The 19,380-nt window shown below is 40.6% G+C and overlaps 1 protein-coding gene across 1 annotated transcript in view; it reads right to left on the bottom strand.

Annotated features, from left to right (window-relative positions):
* Window positions 1-2,518: 2,518 nt before the first annotated feature.
* LOC108953960 (MDIS1-interacting receptor like kinase 2) overlaps window positions 2,519-19,380 on the bottom strand; it is a 30,796-nt gene continuing 13,934 nt past the window's right edge. The window contains 3 exon segments of the mRNA XM_039316308.1: window positions 2,519-2,811; window positions 2,814-2,903; window positions 3,147-5,724. Of these exon segments, the coding sequence (XP_039172242.1) occupies window positions 2,519-2,811; window positions 2,814-2,903; window positions 3,147-5,724 (2,961 nt within the window).

The raw sequence follows: 19,380 nt of genomic DNA on the forward strand, positions 1-19,380 counted from the left end.
AATCAAGGAAATAACAGATCCATATATGATTGGAAAACACCGATCAATAAATGTAGCGGAATTAAAGCATACATGTTTGAGCCATTACTTCACTTACAGAAAAGTAGATCACTCTAATAATCAGGGATCTATCGGAATGCCAGATCTTCATCTCTATAATTTATTTCAGTATAGCAGCTTTCAATGGGATTAAAGCAACTGATAGGTATAACCTACTCTTTTATAGGCTAGAGAGGGGACCTAACAAACCTTAATCAACAGCATGTCAACTGGGCCCTTCCCATTACGGGCTTCAATTAAACACAATTGCCTCCACTTTGCTGCTCAACTAGGCCCGTTATTAATAGATGACAATACCCAATTCAATCAGATCACTTTAGGGTTCAACAAATATTAGAATATCCATTAACTTGATTATTTAAAATAGAAAATCAATTAATTCATGTAAGCCCATATTATAGGAAATTTCCAACATTGAAGACAATACAGACGCCAAAGGCCTAGCCATAATATTTAAGAGTACATCAAGCGCCGAGCACCATCCATTATCCAATGTTCCTTTCTATTCTGTTGTTGCTCTTCTAGGGGTGATGTAAACTGATGTTGTCAAATAATCATATGGATTAATGTATGTCAGTTTTACTTCTGTGATGTTTCATTGATGTGAAAATGTGGTTTTTTCTTGCATTCATTTGAGTCCGATGTAGAATAATATGAGAATATTGGTTGACTGAGAGTTTTGGCCAAAATGACAATAGTTTTAGTCTTGATAGACGAGAAAACACTGTGTACGTCCATAGCAGATACAGACACTTCAAGTTGGAATGTCCAAGCATGAATGATATAGACAGCACCTTTTTAACACTTGATTATCTCATTAAAAAAAAGCACAGAAACTTGTTACACCTCCCCAGAACAAACTATAGAACAACAAGTTTAAATGAAAAACTCATTGAAGAATCTATCTTTTGTACAAGATATAACTAATAATCAACAAAACATGTGCAATCATTTCACCTCCCCAAAGCTCGAGCAAGTCTTCCAGCAACGTTGCAAAATTTATTAGACAGAATATTCTCTTTTCCATCAGAAGATATAGGAAGCCCAATGACGAATTCATCCGCCTCATGCTGATTACCACGAAAAAATTACTCAGAGGAGTCCATGTGTAGCTTACCTGCAATAACAAAGTCAATTTACTAACTTAAGGATGCCATGAAAATCAACAAAAGAAGAATTCCGACCTCCTTTTCTGCAATGTCCAGAAGCCGCAGCTCTAGCTTCTGTGCTCACAGCTCCAAAACATTAGAAATCACTAATCTAAATGTTAAATTCACTAATGAGCACGATGCACAAACAGTTCATAGATCACAACGAGAAAAGCCCAGCATTGTAGTTTAAAGCCACTGGGTCAAAGAAAGCCTTTGCTAGAGCGATGGCGGTGCGAGGCAATCCCAGTTTTAACCCGAGTGAGAACCCTCCTCGCCACTTAGATCGATCTGAAGGCAAAGGGCATTAGGGGAATGGAAATTCTTTTCTTCTGGGATTGTAGTGGCACGAATAGACCAAGAAGCATCAAAGAGAGGATGTGGAACTCAGGTATTTCACAAGAATTGCTTCGTGACTGTAACTGGATTAGCCATTCAGGTTTGGGAAGAGAGCCTCACTGCCATCGGGGTGATTTTCCACGACATTCCGCACCTGGGCGACGTGTTATTTCAACAAGCTACAATCACTTTCCTTGGACGAATTGCACCAATATGAACAACACTAACCACGGATGAAAGTGAGTGGAGCTTGCAGACAATAAACTTGAAGCTTGCGGACGACTTAAAGCCTGTGGAAAATGAACTTGTGAAAGAGGAGACAACGACAAACAGCAGACCGAAGCTCACGAGGAGCGACGAGGATCAGGCAAGAGCGACATGCTTAAGCATTCGGGGAGAGGAAGGAAGAAAATGTGAAAAATCGAAAATCCTAATCAATTTGGGAATTTTTCAATGTTTTACCCAATTGTAGATTTTGACTAAATTACCCCAATTCAAGTCACTGAAAAATGTTCACCAGTGAATATTTGGTGGGCTGGTAAGTTTGAGCCATTATTTGAAACTAACTTAGCCACTATGGGCCTTATGTAAAACAAAGTACATTTTAAACTCTTTTTTGAAAAAATAGTCCCATTTTAAGTCCTTAATCATTAAAGTTAGAACTTGAGTACAAAATTATCTATAATGGCCCATTGAAAAGGCAACTTACATCTCATACCATTGTAAAGGACAACAAAAGGCAAGGGAGTCTATCGGATCATCCGAAGTGATAACGTACTTCATATTCATTAGAGGATCCATGGTTAGGATTTGTAAACATGTTTCGAAGACAGTGCAATAAATTTTTCTAAATTATCCAAACTGTGCACCCACTCTTTCTCATTCATTACGAGCAAACTCTAAAAGAAAAAAAGAAAGAATAAAAAAAGAAAGAGAGAGACAGAAAAATATCATTTGATCTGCAACATCTCTTAAATCTTTAATCCTGAAGACTCGATAGCTTTGCTGATAGTTATGGAGCCTAACGGCTCAAACAAGTAAGTTTGAGTGCGTACGAATAATTCTTGCGCGACAAAATGCATGTTGGGTCGTGAATCAGGTCTCGTGCGCGTGCACGCCAGTGCCGCCATGACGATGAATACCACTTTCTTGGCTAGTTGGCCAGTCGGAAGAGGAAGACGCGGATCGAGCACATCCTTAAGCAGCAAATTTGGGTCCTCCGAGATTGTTGATGTTTTCATCATTGATAGAGAAGAGAGAAGATCCCCGGATGCTTCCCCATCATAATCTCTAGCGCCACTACTCCGAAGCTATACACGTCGCATTTGTTCGTTACCCGCATCGTAGTTGCTAACTCTGTTTTTCATGAAAGAACAATGCATTAATGTTTTGATCATAATGTCAAGCTGTGCACAAATTTCAAATTTCTTTGATATTATTAATACAAACTGCTTTTCAAAATCAATATTTGCTCTTCTAAATATTCTTGTGAGAATTATTTGATGAATCCAAATTCGGGAAGTTAATGAGAGAAATTTAAACAACTCCAAATAATATGTACTCGCGAAATGCATAGTTAGCTTTGATCATATGACTTACCAGGAGCCATGTAGCCATAAGATCCAGCCATTGTGGTCCAATTGGACAACCCTGAATTCAAGAGTCTCGCTATCCCAAAATCGGAGAGCCAAGGCTTGAGGTCTGACTCAAGCAAGATGTTGTTCAACGTTATGTCCCGATGGACGATAGGCGGTGAGCAATTGTGATGCAAGTAGCCGATCGCATGAGCCACGCCTTGAACAATCTTCACCCTTGTACCCCAGTCCAGTTCAGCTGCTCCTGTTCCTCCATACAAGACCTTTGCCAAACTACCTCTCTCAACAAACTCATAGACCAAGTAAATGCAACCTCTCATGGAACAGAACACGTGGAGCTTGATCACGTTGCGGTGCCGGACATGGGTCAACACGTGGATTTCGTTGTCGAAACTCTGGCGTTTGATCGCTGGGATGTTGCCGGATTCTGGTGCGTTGAGCTTCTTGACGGCGACAATTTGGCTGTTGGGCAATACGGCCTTGTAAATGCTCCGGAACCCGCCTTTTCCAATGCAATACTCTTCGCTAAAATCATTGGTGGCCTTGGCGATGTCACTGAATGTGAACTTCCCTAACCTTTCCCATATGATCTGCTCCGATTTCTCGTGCTTTTTAAGATGCTTGATCTCTTCGTGGAGAAGCTTTTTTTGCCGCCGAAGCACTAGCAAAATCACAGCAATTAGAATCGCTAGAAGTAGTAAGCAGCTCACGCCAACGCTCACACCAACAAGAACTTTTTTTCTATGGTGGGTCGATTTACAGCTCGTGCCCCAAGGAGATAATCCAACCATGCTTCGACACAAGCCCGAATTCCCTATAAAAGCACTTTTGGGCGCTTGTTGGAAGATCCAACCACTAGGAACTGCACCCATTAGCTTGTTGTACGATAAGTCTATAGAGCGTATACTCACCATGTTGGAGAGAGAAGCCGGGATCATACCCGACAAATTATTATGCGAAAGATTGAGATTTTCTAGTTTAGTAAGCTTTGCCAAATTGGAGGGAATTGATCCTGCTAGGGAATTCTGGCTCAAGTCTAGGAGTAACTGTAGCATGGACAACTTCCCGACCTCGGATGGTATGTTACCGGACAAATTGTTGTTGCTTAAGTTCAAGCTCAGTAAATTCTCGAAATTCGCTAGCTCGTCAGGTATGCCACCACTCAACATGTTTGCCGACAGATCAAGATAACTGAGCTTCGATAACTTTCCTAACGAGAAAGGAATATATCCAGTCAAATGGTTGTTGCTCAAGTTCAGCATGAACAACTCCCCTAGATCTCCCATCTCGTCGGGAATTCTCCCAGTCAATTCATTGCTGGATAATGCCAGGACGCGCAACTGAGACAATTTCCCAAGCTCTGGTGGGATGCGGCCAGAGATTTTGTTACCATCTATCTGCAAATTTGTGAGATTCATACAGTCTCCCCATCGTGCCGAGAGATTCCCGACAAATTGGTTGTTGCTAAGGCTTACATAGACCAGATTCGGATGGACTCCAAACGCACTCGTGATATCTGCAGTGAACTGATTGCTGTCTAGACGGACTCTCGTCAGCGCCGAACAATTCTTCAAGCAGTCGGGCAGCGGCCCCGTGAAGTTATTCCCATCAACCTCGAAAAATTGAAGAGCAAAGCCGCTGCATAAATCTGGCGGCAGTTCTCCGGTGAAGCTGTTGTCCGAAAATTCAACATCGCTCAGAGAAGGGCTATACTTGCCGAAATCACGTGGTATTCCTCCCGAGAAATTGTTCGTGTACAAAGAGATCCACCGTAAGTTAGCAAGGCGAGAGATGGTCCCGGGGACCTCTCCATAAAGCTGGTTCCTGCTAAGGTCGAAATGGGTCAACAATGTGAGATTTCCAACCTCTGGAGGAATAGTCCCTGAGAGCGAATTGTTGTACATGGAGAGGTAATCGAGCTTGGTCAAGCTTCGGATGTCAGTCGGAATTTTCCCGGAAAGAAAATTGTTTTGGAGCTGCAGAGAAACCAGTTCGGTCCAATTCGTGAAGAAGTCAGGCAGTAACTCCCCTGACAGGCGATTATGCGAAGCTCCAAATCTTGATAATCTGACCAGATTAGACAGTGAGAGATGCAGCTCTCCATAGATCCAATTCTTGGCAATGGCCAAGTAGGTGAGGTTAGAACAGAGCCCGAGCTCCGAAGGGATCGAAGAGGTCAACTTGTTTACTCTCAAATCAAGCTTTTCAAGCATTCTCAATTGTCCAATGGAGCGAGGAATTGCCCCTTCGAAGAAATTGCCCGCCAGCCCCAAGAACCTGAGCTGGAATAGATTGCCGATTGAGGACGGTATCGGGCCCTCAAGATTGTTCTCGCTGACATTGAAGCAGCTCAAGTTCGGGAACAAAGCGAAGTCAAGCGCGTCGAGCATGCCGCCGAGGCGTGACCTTGGGAGGCTGATCTCCGAGACTGACCCGCCATTGTTGCACGCGATGCCAGTCCAGTTGCAGAGATGGGTGATGTTGGTGAGTGACCATGAGCTCAGAGAAGGTGGTGGAGGAGGAGAGAGAGAGTTCTTCCATTTGACAAGAGCTTGCGCCTCTGTGGTCGGTGATGATGAGGCCTGAAACGCAAGCGAGAAGAGGAAACAGAGGAAGAGGCAGAGGAAGAGAGGGCGGGTTGCAGTTGATTTTGTCATGCCTAGCGAGGTCACTCTCGTGGTTTAGGGAGTCGGTCTCACTTCGCTTGAGCGAGCGCGCGCACAAGGAGTCGTATATAATACCGTTTTGTTGTTAAAATAGTCGAGCACCTTTTGGAAGTTGGCGCATGCAATTTTATATATTTCTTCTACGTCTTTTGTTCCTTGACCGTGAGTTTTGGTTCACCGATTCACACACTTTCACATTAGTCGTTTTTCCAACCTTCTTGGATGAAAATTCCCACGTAGCTGCCTCCAAATAAATAAATAAAAAGAAAAAGAACCTGCTTTCAATACGCATCAACCATTCGACCGAAAAAAAAAAATAAAAATAATAAGCATCAACCGGAATCTCTCGCCCAACACGGCCCAAGGCCGGCGGCGCGACGGAGAAGCCAACGGAGAGCATCGAGGGGGGAATCACGTGCATCGCAGTGACGGAAGCAGGGAACGAAGTTTTTATTGCGGAGCCGCTTCACTGAATCTCAGTCCTCGCCAGCCTCCAACAGAAGCATCAAAAAAATTGAAGGGGGGGAGGGGAGAAGAGCTCACGGGCCCAACAACACGACAAGATCGAGCCCGGGCGAGCAACAGCAGAATAGCAAAAACCCTAAAATTCTGAGAGAGAGAGAGCGAGAGAGAGAGTCAGAATAGCAGCTCGGAAAGAAACCGTTGGGCGATCAAACGAAACGATCATTAGAAAAAAAAAATGGAGGAGGAGATTTGGCCTTTTAATTTTCAATCTCTACACAAAATCTAAGGGTGTGTTTGTTTTGCGGAATACATTTTTAATGAAAATATATTCCTCATTTTTCGGTGTTTGATTCACTCAGAAAAATGAGTGAACGGAAAATGTTTTCCTAATTAACAGAAAAAAATTTCTATCAAAACTTAAATTTAAATAAATAATTTCCCCGTTAAAAAAAATCTAAAAACATTTTCCGAATCTACCAAAACTTAGATTGAGTGCTTGGTTTACAAACAATTGTTCTTATAAAATTATATATTTTTAATTTTTTAATTTTCTTTAAAATTTGAATTTTTAATTTTCTTTAAAATTTGAATTTTTTATTTTTATTTTCTTTTCTTATTTTTTTCTTTTTCTTCTTCTCCACCTATTGTCGACCACGCGGATGGCCAGCGAGCTCTGGCCTTGCTAGATCAGGTGAGCTCATGGCCTATGGTGACAAGGTTCATGCTCGCCCAAGGCTAGTGAGTTGAGCTAGTTCGTGGCCTCCAATGGTAAGCCTCAAGCCTCGCCAGATCAAGTGAGCTTGCAGCCTCTAGCGGTGAGCTGGGGACGCTTGAACCTCGCCGCCAAAGGCCGATGAGCCTAGAGCCTCGCCAGATCGAGCGAGCTTGCGGCCTCAAGTGGCAAGGCTCAAGCTTGCCCAAGGCCAATAAGCCCACAGCAAGACTCAAGCAGCAAGCCACGAGTTGTGCCAGATCAAGTGACCTCGTAGCCTTTGGCAGCAAGCCTTGAGTCTCGCTAGATCGGCGAGCTCACGACCTCCGACGAAGGCTCAAGGTTGCCCCTTGTAAGCGGGGATGAATTGCCATAGGAAGCATAAGGGATGCCATGAGGAAGCAGAGGAGCGAAGGAGAAGAAGAAGGAAAAGAAAAAAAGAAAAAGAAAAAAAGGAAATAGAAGGAAAGAAAATAAAAATAAAAAAAGTAAGTAAAAAATAAAAATAATTAAAAAATCTAAGTTTTTTAAAATAAAACATTAAAAAATTTAAAAATTGAATTTTTTTTTTGGCTGAGATAAAGTGTGAAATCATTTTTTAATGGAATCCAAATAGCATAAATCATTTTTGATTATAAATCACCAACAAAGGAAAACAAATCATATTCATGCAAAACGCTTTTTGGGAAAGTATTTTCCTTATCATTAAGTTTTCCACAAATGCACCTTAATTTTTATAAATATTCCGAAATTTGGGATGGCTCACGAAAATTGGCCTAAAATCGGATTAGTTCAGGAATTTACCATAACTTCAAAACGGGCAGACCCAAAAAGACAAATTCTTATATCATTTTCTCTTTCTTTTATGGGTGAAAGGGGGGGGGAGGGATCTGGATCTTATTGGAGACCAGGGCCCCAACGATTGCCACCATTACAAAATGACTTTTATCAATTAAGAAAAATTCATAAAATACTAGCTATGGGCCAGGCATCGACTCTACTTTACTAAAGATTGCCACCATCACAAGGGAAGCCATTTTTTTTTTATCGCCCTCTTTTTGAATTTGCTTACAAAATACCTTACAACATGTGTGATTTAGCAAAACAAGTAAAAAGAAGATTATGGTATCAACTGGTATGGTAAAGTCTTATTGTCATTTTTTAAGTTACAGAAGTATACCTACAGCATGTTGCGTTCGGTCTAATTATTCCAACTCTAGTGTCAAAGAGTTAAATACCGATTTCCTGCCATTTGACTATGCATCAACGGATAGAGAACTGTTCAAATTCATACAATGGACTGTGCATCATCGGAAGCGGTTAATGATGATTTTGCGCCATTAAAAGGTTGATTGAGGCGGGTAAACTAAGCGGGAGATAAAAGCTGCCTGCAACGCAAATAGATCTAAAAGGCCACAAATCGATTGGAATCGGGCAGAGATAGTTGGTAACATGAAATTTGTAGCAAAACTCTTGACTTTTATGGTTAAGAAATATAGTCAAGGTCGGTTTTCTGAACCTAAAAAAGATATGAAAGTGAGCACTTTTTCGATGGTTATCTACTGAAGATTCCATTTGAGACCAGCTCGAGCACTCGCTAATCTGATTGCAGATTTAAAAAATTTAGTAATGCAATAAAAAAGTAGGATGGATATTGAACGATTCGCTAATCTTTTCTAAAAATACCAGGAAAGAACATTTGGAAGTCACACAAGGGACCACCACGCACTTCATTGTGGCTAATGATCATCCATCAATCAATTCAACCATCGACAAACAGATTTGATTAGAAAAAAACCAATTGAAAAAGCTAAAACCAAGGATATAATAGAAAAAGAGGAAATTCATTTGTACCATTAATCACGTTGGAATAAAAAAAATTATAATCAGGTAAATCAAGACTTATCAAAGCCAGCACGACCGGAAAAGCACAGCGGGTCAACGCACCACCTTAGAAGTGGTGGGCACTACCAAAGGCCGCTAATAAGGGATAAATTGACCTTCAAATTGACTTTGACATTTCTTTCGTGCATCTAGGGCGTTAGAGATGTACTATTATGTCTGATTACTATATAGGATTAGGTTAATTATAATCTATATTAATTGTAATTTTACTCTGATTGCATTCTCACCCTATACACAGGGAATGCAAGTGAAATAAAAGTTGGCAAATATTTAAATCAGTCCTCCTATTAAATATTTTTAATTAGAAACATGTTGTAACAGACGCACAATTATGTCATTTCTTGTTCGATCATTCCTAATCAAAGGCGCGTGAACAATCTAATGTAAACATAGAGTCATTTAAGAGATCTTTGCTTGCTAATCTTGTAATTGACAAAGACCAATAATACGTATGGATACATTTATTTCAAGAAAAATTAACTATTGCGAGAATTTTTTTGAAAATGATCATTTGCGTTGCTTATAAAAATGAATTGATGAAAATAATTTTTCACTAATGAAAATATATAAACATAAACTGTTATTGATGATGAACCTTACTATAAAATTTGGGAAATGAGGGCAATAATGAAACTGACGAGGACGATGTCAAGAAGAAAACATGGGGCTAGTAATATAGCCACGCATTATATTAGAGAGCGATTTTCCCAGACACACTATTCATCTATTCCAGCTAAAATACTTTAACATCAAATAGATTATGCTTGAATCTAATTGAAATTTCTCAAAAAAAGCGGGACAAAAATTCATCAAGAACAACTGCATAGAGGTCGATGGTATGGACCATTCCTTTTGGAATTATAAAAAGCAGTCTTTTAGGCTTTAAAATAATTGCAAAAATTCATCTATCTAAAACATATGGTTCAGAGCTAGCTCAAGTCCATTAGTATTTGTAGCTATGATAAGTCCATTTCTATTTGTAGCTAGGATTTTTGCTTTACATTTATATACGGATATTCTCTTGGCCTTTTATACGATTATATTGCATTATAAGTCTAGCTTTACATGGAGTATGTGGATCTACCAATATTTAACATAAAGATTGTTTGACAAGTCCTAATTAAAGACAAATTGCAATGAAAAACTAGATGCGCGGTTTCCATGTCTTATTTGAGATGTGAATATTCCGGGAGTTTACTTATCACTTATTTTACTTTGTTGACTAAAAGTGTATTTCCTTCATATTATGTTGCACAATTACAATGTTGTTGTCATTCACTTAGGCTCCTGATGCTCCTCCCCGTAGGCCTCTTGTTTGACAATTACAAACAGGGCAAAGTTGTTTTGACACTTATTCGACTAGATCCACCCCTATTTTCATTAGAGAGACAGAATTGCTCTTTATTATTGTCCTATTCTTTCTAGTTTTTCTAGTTTTTCTAGTTTATGTAGCATATGGTTACCATAATTGAGAATAACACATTCCAGTAAATATTATCATGCACATCAAAAACCTCTCTGAGAATAACACATTCCAGTAAATATTATCATGCACATCAAAAACCCCTCTCTCTCTCTCTCTCTCTCTCTCTCTCTCTCTCTCTCTCTCTCTCTCTCTCTCTCTCTCTCTCTCTCTCTACACATGTTAGCAACTTTATTTATTAAAGACATCTTTAGAACTTTTCATTTCCTCAAGTGAACTTCTGGACTAATTTTCATGTAGAAATGCAGAAAAGCCTATATACAAAAAAAAAAAAAAAAAGAAAATTGAAATAGAAACTATGCCTAAAGTAATAGAAATATTTTTCATGAAAGCTTAATTTCACTCATGTTGGATTGACAAAGAAAATGTTGATTTTAATCTTCTAAACAACAATGTATTTAAATTTGAATGGAACCTACAATGGACAGAAATCAATTGAGGGAAAATGCATAAATGTGGAATCCATCAAGGGTGATTTTGCCCGTCTTGTATAATCAGAGTGTATTTAGTTAGGTGGAAATAATGTCACCCAAATAATACTGGAATGGTAAATGATGCAATATTTGACCACATTAAAGTTGCAAAGTTAAAAGGGAAAAAAAAAAGCCTAATTTATAAATGGGTATAATTGCTAGGTCAAGTCACCAACAATGCAATTTATGTGTAAGTTCCAACGTACCAATAAATAATTAATCAAAGTGGTTAGGAATAGGTCTCATATTGCCTCAGCATGCAAACATCAGTTTGTACGCCAAGCTCTTTTTTTTTTTTTTTTTTTTACATTTCTATTATTTAGTTAGAAGTAGACTTTCAAATTGATGCATTGAGTTAATTTGAATGGATCGCAATAGGGTCCGATCCAAATTAAATTATATTGACCTATATAATTTTAGCAACGTGTACCCAAACAAATACCCAATCCAATCGAGACCTCAATTTTTAACAGCTTTTCTTCTTAAATATAGAAAATAACATACTAAAATAAACTAACCAATTTTAAATGAAATAACATGAAAAGAGATCGCAGATAAGAAATTACTAAAAATAATCCTCCTAAATAACTCGTATTTTGAAAGCATTAACAAAGTGACCAGTGTCAATTTTTAGCAATCATCATCGCACCATCAGCACTGTCGCATTAATGTTGCTAGAAGTTTTGGAAATTAAAAAAAATTAAATCTGAAATAAAAATTATGTTAGGAAAAGATAAAAAATGTTTCTTCCTCCAAAAGAAAGAACATAATAGACAAATAGAAGAACCAAAATTCATCCAACCATCTCCTGTAAAATATTTCCTTCGCTACAACGAACCTAGTAATAATCCATTTTTTAGTGTGTTATGTTCTTAAGAGAGCTAATTGTGGTGATTGGACCTTTGCACCCTTGTTCCTAATTTATCAGTGGAAGAGAGCTGATTGAGTTAACATTATTCTCTCTCTCTCTCTCTCTCTCTCTCTCTCTCTCTCTCTCTCTCTCTCTCTCTAACCGTGCGTTGCACCATCTACATATCTAGAGCAAGGTCTAAATTGATAGGATTTCCAGTGCGTGGACCATGGATGCGATTTCAAAGTTCGCAGACTTTGAACGTGAGATGGCCCTCAATTATCAATCTTTCTATAGATGTGTTTAAAGAAAACTAATTAACAATCTAAATATAAAGCTTAGTCAATTTGAAGTCTTCTACACGCTCAACCTTTTTAAGACAAAACTTAGGGCATGTTTGGCAACATGCCAAACAATCCTAATTCTGATTTTTTGTTCTCAAAATCAGTTTGGGACGAGAATCGCGTTTGGTAAAATTTTTGTTCCTAGGAACAGATTGGGAAGATAATTGAGTATATATATATATGATTCTTCGTCCGAGAATCAAAATAGTGAAACTCTTATTCTTCCCTTTCGTCATCCCGCAATTGCTGTCCACCACCGCTTGCCGCCGTCCGCCGCCGTCCACTGCCGCCGTCCGCCGCCGTCCACGCCGCTGCCCGCCACCACCGTCCGCCACCGGTTGCTGGGCCCGGCGAGCTCGCCGAGCCGTGGCGAGGTCCAGCGAGCTCGCTGGAGGCAAGCCCAACAATCGGCAAGGCTCGGCCTCAGCGGGGCTAGGCGAGCTCGCCGGCCGCCGACGACGCTTTGGTGAGCGTCGCTAGCCCTCGTCTAGCCGGTCGCTGGACCGGCGATCGGCCACATGAAGAAGAAGAAGAATAGGAAAAAGGGAAAAAAAAAAATGAAAAAAGAAAAAAATTATTTAAAAATCAAAAGAAATTAATTTGGAACATAATCAATTAGCACGGTATTAAATACGATTCTATTCCAAAATAAAAATTTTGGACATTACAAACGCATTTTTTACTGGAATCGGTTCCCTAGGAGCAGAATCAAAAATAATTATTTCTAGTCGAATCAACTCCCGAGAACAGAATCATTACCAAACGCACCTTTAGTCAATCGAAGTCTTCTAGACGTTCAATCTTTTTAAGATAAAGCTTAGTCAATCTGAAGTCTTCTACACGCTTCCAAATCCTACACTTCCATGTGGAAAAGCCTATGGAAGCACTCAAATTTTTCCAAGCAAACCAAAATAACATTTTGGGTCAATAGCTTGCTGTACCCATTGGAAAGTGGGTGTAATTGATTAGTCAAGAGACCAACAATGCGATTTACGCCTAACTTTCAACCCAACAATAATTAGGATTGGCGAATTTTCTCTTTAATTAGGACTTTTGCAAGTCATTTTCTCTTTTGAGCAATATGTCCTACCATAAAGATAAATGCACCACACGCGATGTTCAAAAGTTATGGAAACTTATTGTGACAACCTCGATTTAAAAAAAAAAATCGATTAAATAAATCGGGTCTTTTGTCGACGTGCCGATAGTCTTATTCTCTGAGTTGATCACTCACAAGATAACTAAACTATCTGGGGAAGCAATTAAGGAATCTAAATGCAATGGACTTGAGAATTCGACCAGGAATTGACTGTTCGACTGTGTTGGTCTGCAAGGGTCATTACGGCACTGTCAGAAATCGATCAGAGATCGGAGATAGGTTGATTTGACTGAGATATGTGATCAGAGTGTGGGTGATTTCACCTGATTGCAAAATACTCGTCAATCGGCACTAGACCGATTTTTCTATCGTTTTGGTACCCGGTGCTCGTATTTGAAACCTTGAGATTTTCACGACAACCAAGGGTCGCTAATGTGTCAAAGATGTTCATTATGACTCGAGATAAATCGATCACGGGTCAATTGCACCAAAAATTCATAAAAGTTACCTGGTAGATTAGGTCACGCTAAAAGCGCGCCGGATTGAAATTAACCATGAATTTGAACTGGATTTCAAAAATTGAAATTTCTATTATGTCACGATGTATTTTAGAAATGTTGTCTCATCCTCCGAAGAATTTTCAGAGATTTCGAGAATTTTACGAAAATCCATTTTGGACGTTACGGAAAATTAGCGGAAATTCGGATGGGCCAAATTAAAGGAAATTTGGACTTCCAAGCTGAGTCTTTGAGTATTGGGGTCTTATAAAAAATTGTTCAGATTTTTCTTCACCGAAATGGACCTCAATTTAGAAATCTCATGAAGAAATTGGAGCCAAAATTTAAGGAAATTGAGCTTTTTGGTTGGGGTGCATTATTTGCATCAAAATTTAATTATTATGGACTTATCTTGTTGGAAAGTATTAGGGGACCAAAGGTGATATCTATAAAAGATCTAGGGGACAAAGCATTAAAGAAAAGCGGATATTTGGTTGACTTTTGGCCCTTCTTCTTCAACACACTTCAATCGGTCCCTTCCTCTTTCCTTCGTCCATCGTCTTCCCCGATCCCCCTCTATTCTGTTTTGCTTTCGTTTTTCCCTCGCATCTTTCTTCCTCTGTCTACCCATTCACCCCACCAAAGTCACTCAGCCTCATCATCGTCCCTGCTCCACTTCTTCTTGTCTACCCTCCACTTCAGCCACGCGAGGTCTTCCACCGAGGCTGACTTCATGGTTCGTTGACCCCAAGACCCCACCTCACGTCCACGAATTTTCCCCACGCCACCACTGAATCCCCACCACCAGCTCGTGCCCTTCTCCACTTCCACGTTTCATTCCCCCTACAGCCACGTTTCCACTGGGTCAGCTTACAAGCTTCAATTGTTGACCGTGAAGTCCCCTCGTCCAGCATCGACGATCGAGCAGCTTCCCATAAACCGAAGCCCCGCGTTGACGCCAGCTTCTTCGACCCCTTCGCTGCTTCTGTTGTCCGAGCTTGCTGCCTCGCACGTCCGTGGGTTCAGCCCACAATCCACCGAGGCGTTCTACTCAGTCCAGCGTCTTCAGCCCAGCAGTTGGGCCCGTCCTCAGCCCATCCTCTCTCGGCCCAGTTCGCAGTTGCCCAGCATCTTCAGCCCATCTTCATTTCTTCAGCCCAACTTAAGTTCAGCCCGTGAATTTCAGTCCAGAAAGTTTCGCAGCAGCCCAGCCCAGATTTGAAGCCCATCCTCAGCCCAATTTCAGCTCACTTGAAGCTCAAGAAGCAAGCCTAAGCCTAAGTCTAAGCCCAGAAATTTCCATGGGCTTGCAAGGTTTCTTGGCCTAGTCCAAGTGTCCGCCGACGCCGCCGAAAATTCGGATTTCGGCCGCTGCGCGCCGTCATCGCGGTAAACCGGTGAGTTTATGCACTAAACTCTTCTTAGTATGCTAATGACGTTTAAGAGATGTTTAATTTAAGTTAATTAAGAATTAGGTGGTTGGTTAGATTAAATTAGTGATTTAATTATTCAATTATGCATGTTAAATGGTTAGATTATATTAAGTGAAGCCTAGATAAGTGGTATTATTTATCTAGAAGGATTCGAGAATTTTCGGGCCCATATCGGTATTTAATTTAGCAATTTTGGCCTAGGTTGGTATTTTTAGAATTTAAATTGAATTACTTAATTAATTAATTATTATTTATTTTTCTGAAAATTAGGCCGGGATAGTCAAGGACCGGAATTTCGTGTTGATTGCAATAGTGTGGTTAATTTTTGCAATTGAGTATTAATTTGTGCAAATTGAGTGCTGATTGGAAATTCAAGTATTTAATTCCAAAATTGTGAATTTTGGTATTTATTCAGAAAATTCCCGGTGTCGGATTTTAACACCGAAAATAGTTTTATATACTATATAAAGCAGTGGGATTTTAAATTAGAGATTATGAATTTTCTAGGTCCAATCTGACCGTGTACATACACACGACTATTTTACAGTGTATTTTTAATATGAAGAAAATAAGACAGGATCACCATCTTAATTGAAGTATTTGAGTACAATGCATAGTGTCCTAGGCCGAAATTGATTGGTCGTGTGTTGGTTAAGAAAACCCGTCTCGAGCAATTATGCCAGACATTACTAAATCCCTTTTCGAGTTACCTATGCATTAAGGTCGCGAGTCGCAGTAGATTTTGGGCCTATGCTCATTTGGGAAAGCCGTCAATGAGACGTAGCCGTGCTCAATGGGGAAGAGACGTTGCTTGGCTATGCCAGTAGACAGCCGAACATGGGAGTCGGTTGTGCTTTAAGTGGCTTAATTAATAATTGGAACACATGATTGGTTAAATGCATCTGATTATGAGACAAAATTATATGGCATGATATGGGACGTGTCATAACGGTTTTGCCTTATAATCGGAACCCTTGTGATTAATTGAGTTGATGAGGTGTTCCAATTGTGATATGCATTGATTATATGGCTCGTGATGTGAATTGTACTGACCTGTAGGGTGGAACTAGGGCAAGGTAAGTCCTCTATGCTAAATGCGTGATTGTGTGGTTAGGACATCTCTTGGCGTATTGCCCTCCTAATTGGGGTTTAGAGTATGAACCCGCTGAGATTTATATCCCACCCCGTCATGGGTTAAATTTTCAGAGTTGTCGAGTGGAGGACCTAGAGCTGAGAGGAGGTGATCGAAAGTGTAGGTCACTTAGGGCCGTTTTGTTTTTTTTTTTTGGAAAGCCATTTTTTGTAGTCTTTTGGTTATAGACCTTGTATATGACTCTATGTGATTATAAAAGCATGTTTTTTTGTGAATCTGTTGTCCTGCTTTTCTATCCTGATATGATTACTGTCAGGGGATTTATTTTCGCTTCCACATTTGCAATAAAATCCACATTTGCAATAAAATGAAAATGGTCGGCGACTCGTCCTGGGAAGTGGCAAAATATTATCGACTAAAGAGGGATGGGCACGCGCTCGGGGTTTGGGGCATGACACTTATGGTGGCCAACAATTGCCACTCACTTTAAGCAATGACTTATAAAGAGGTTCCAGTAGTAGGTGATTAAAGTTTGTTGGAAAGAAAAATTAGGGAAAAAAATTGATTCTCAAAAGGACTACATTGCAACTTTTCAAAAAATTCAGGATTTAGACAATGTTTCCAAAATGGCTAAGAAGTTTACTTATTGGTTAAGTAACATTATGGGAATTGTGTGAACAAAATAAACGGAAAAAATTGTCTAAAAAGTCTTATACCTATTTTATTTTTACTAATTCAATCCTAAAACTTTTTAATATTGCCAACTGAGTCAAAAACCATTTCGCCCTTTGCCAATTAACTATATCCAACCAATTTTAGCCAAAATTGCTTACGTGGATGTCGCCATCTCACTTTGAAGATTATACAGATCATTGTGCTTAATTGCTCTCATTATCACCAAAGCACCTCGAATAACTTTCAGAACTTCACATTTTGAAAAATATTGACACTCAACTGAATCTAGGGCACTCGAGGAAATCAAGTTCTTCTTCAACTCTAGAACATGTCTCACTCCAATCAATGTCCTTACAATACCATCATATATTCTGATTCTAACATCACCAATACTTACAATATCGCATTCAACATTATTCCCTAACTACACTTTACTACCATTCGTGCATGAATAAGTAGCAAACCGGTTTTTATTTGGTGTTGAATGAAACAAACAACTAGAATCCATAATCCATTCGTCAAATGATGACTAATCAGTAACGGACAAGGCAAAATCGACACTATTCGAATTATGACAGCTACAGCTATAATAGCATCTGCAGAATCAACTATAATTCCTTTACCATTTTCGTTCTTTAACTTAAGGCAATTTCTTCTAAGATGCCTCTCTTGCCACAATTCCAACAAACGGCATCACTAGCTCTAGACTAACTACGTCTGTTCATGTTTATGCTACTCTCGCTAATACATGTATTAGTTCTTCCACTACTTTCACCTACTAAAGCAGTAGATAGAGGTTCACCAGATCCTCTTCTACGAGTGTCTTCACTCAGAATTAAATCTTGAACTCCATCAAACGTCAAGCTCGTTGACTTAGAGGAATTACTAACAGTAGTATTCCAACTATCATGCAATATGAATAACAAAATCAAAGCACGTACCTCATTTTCAAAATTAGTCTCAATTGAACTTAATTAACTAATAATTATATTGAATCCACTGATATGTTTAGCAACTGGTGCACTTTCGTTCATCTTTAAGTTAAACAGACGTTACATCAAATAGACTTTGCCCATCGCATAAGGCTTCTCATCATTTCACCTCCCCATGGCTTGAGCTGCGATTCTTCCGAGGACGCTGCAAAAATTTATTAGGCAGAATAGTCTCTTTTCCATTAGAAGATATAGGAAGCCCAATGATGAGTTCTTCCACTTCCAGTTGATCACGGCGGAAGCATTACTCAGAGGAGTCCATGTCTAGCTTACTGACAATAAATGTCAGATTACTAACTCAAGGATGCCATGAAAATCGACAAAAAGAAAATTTCCGATCTCCTTTTCTGCAATGTCCAAAACTCTAACTTCGTGCTCACTTTGCTCCGAAACATTTAGAAGTCACTAATCTTACTATTAAATTCACCAATGCGCTGTTGACACCTAAATTTCGTTTTTAATTAATTAGGTTTTTTACATTTATTTTCCTTTTTTGGATAATAGGCAAAACAAATAACAAAAACAACAAAAAAAAAAAAAAAACAAGAAAAGCAAAAAGCAAAAAAAAAGCAGCAGCCCCCTTTTTTTCTTCACGTGGGCTCGTGCGACTTGGCCCCACCCCCTTTTCTCCTTCTTCTTCCTTCTTCTTCTTCCTTCTTCTTCTTCCTCGCTCCTTCTTTCTCCACCTCTCGTAGTTCACGCGCGTAAGACGACGACGCGCGCAAAGGGACGGCCTACGGCCGAGGGGAGTAGGCCGACGTCGGCCGGAGAGGATAAGATCTCAGGCGCCATCAATGCCGAGCACGCTTCACTGGATAAGCTCGGATGGGACACCGGTTTGGCCGTCGAGGGCCGCTCGGTGCGCGAAGGGGACCGGCGGTCGAAGTTCCGTCGACCGGCCACCCCCTCGCCTATAAATAGCCCCCGATGTCGACGACGAAGAGCACGAGCGAGCTCTGAGATCTTCCCACTGAGAGACTTCGGGGGAGGAATCGAAGAGCGAGCGAGAGAGAAATCGGGTCATCGCGAGCTCGGCCGACCTCCCACTGAGAGACTTCGGGGGAGGCCGCCGGCGAGCGAGTCCGAGGAGGTCAGATCTGGCCGGTGGAGGCTCGGATCTGACTGGAGTGAGGGAGATCGGCCGGAGGGAGAGGGTCGGTCAAGGTCCAGATCTAGGTTCTCGCTGCTGCTGCTGCTGACACCCCGATGCTGCGTCGAGCCGTGCCGCCGTCCCCACACCGTCGCCTCGATCGAGTCCCGACTTAGTCGCCTCGAAGGCTCGTCGCCGTCCCCCCTGCTGAGCCGTGACCGATCCGCTAACGCCAAGCTAGATCTGGGAACTGAGGGAGCTGCCGTCGCTACCTTCTGTCACCGCCACCGTCACCTCGTCGCTCCATTCTGCTTAGCCAGTTTACCAACGCCGCCACCACTCGCCGTTGCTTTTCCGTTCGAGATCTGGTCGCCGCCTCCTTCTGCCGCCTCACGCCATCGTCACCCCCGTCGCTACCGAACGGAAGCTCCCCCTCCCACTCAGAACCCTAATTGTCGTTT

This window comes from Eucalyptus grandis, chromosome 1, assembly GCF_016545825.1.
Source record: "Eucalyptus grandis isolate ANBG69807.140 chromosome 1, ASM1654582v1, whole genome shotgun sequence".
Lineage (NCBI taxonomy): Eukaryota > Viridiplantae > Streptophyta > Magnoliopsida > Myrtales > Myrtaceae > Eucalyptus > Eucalyptus grandis.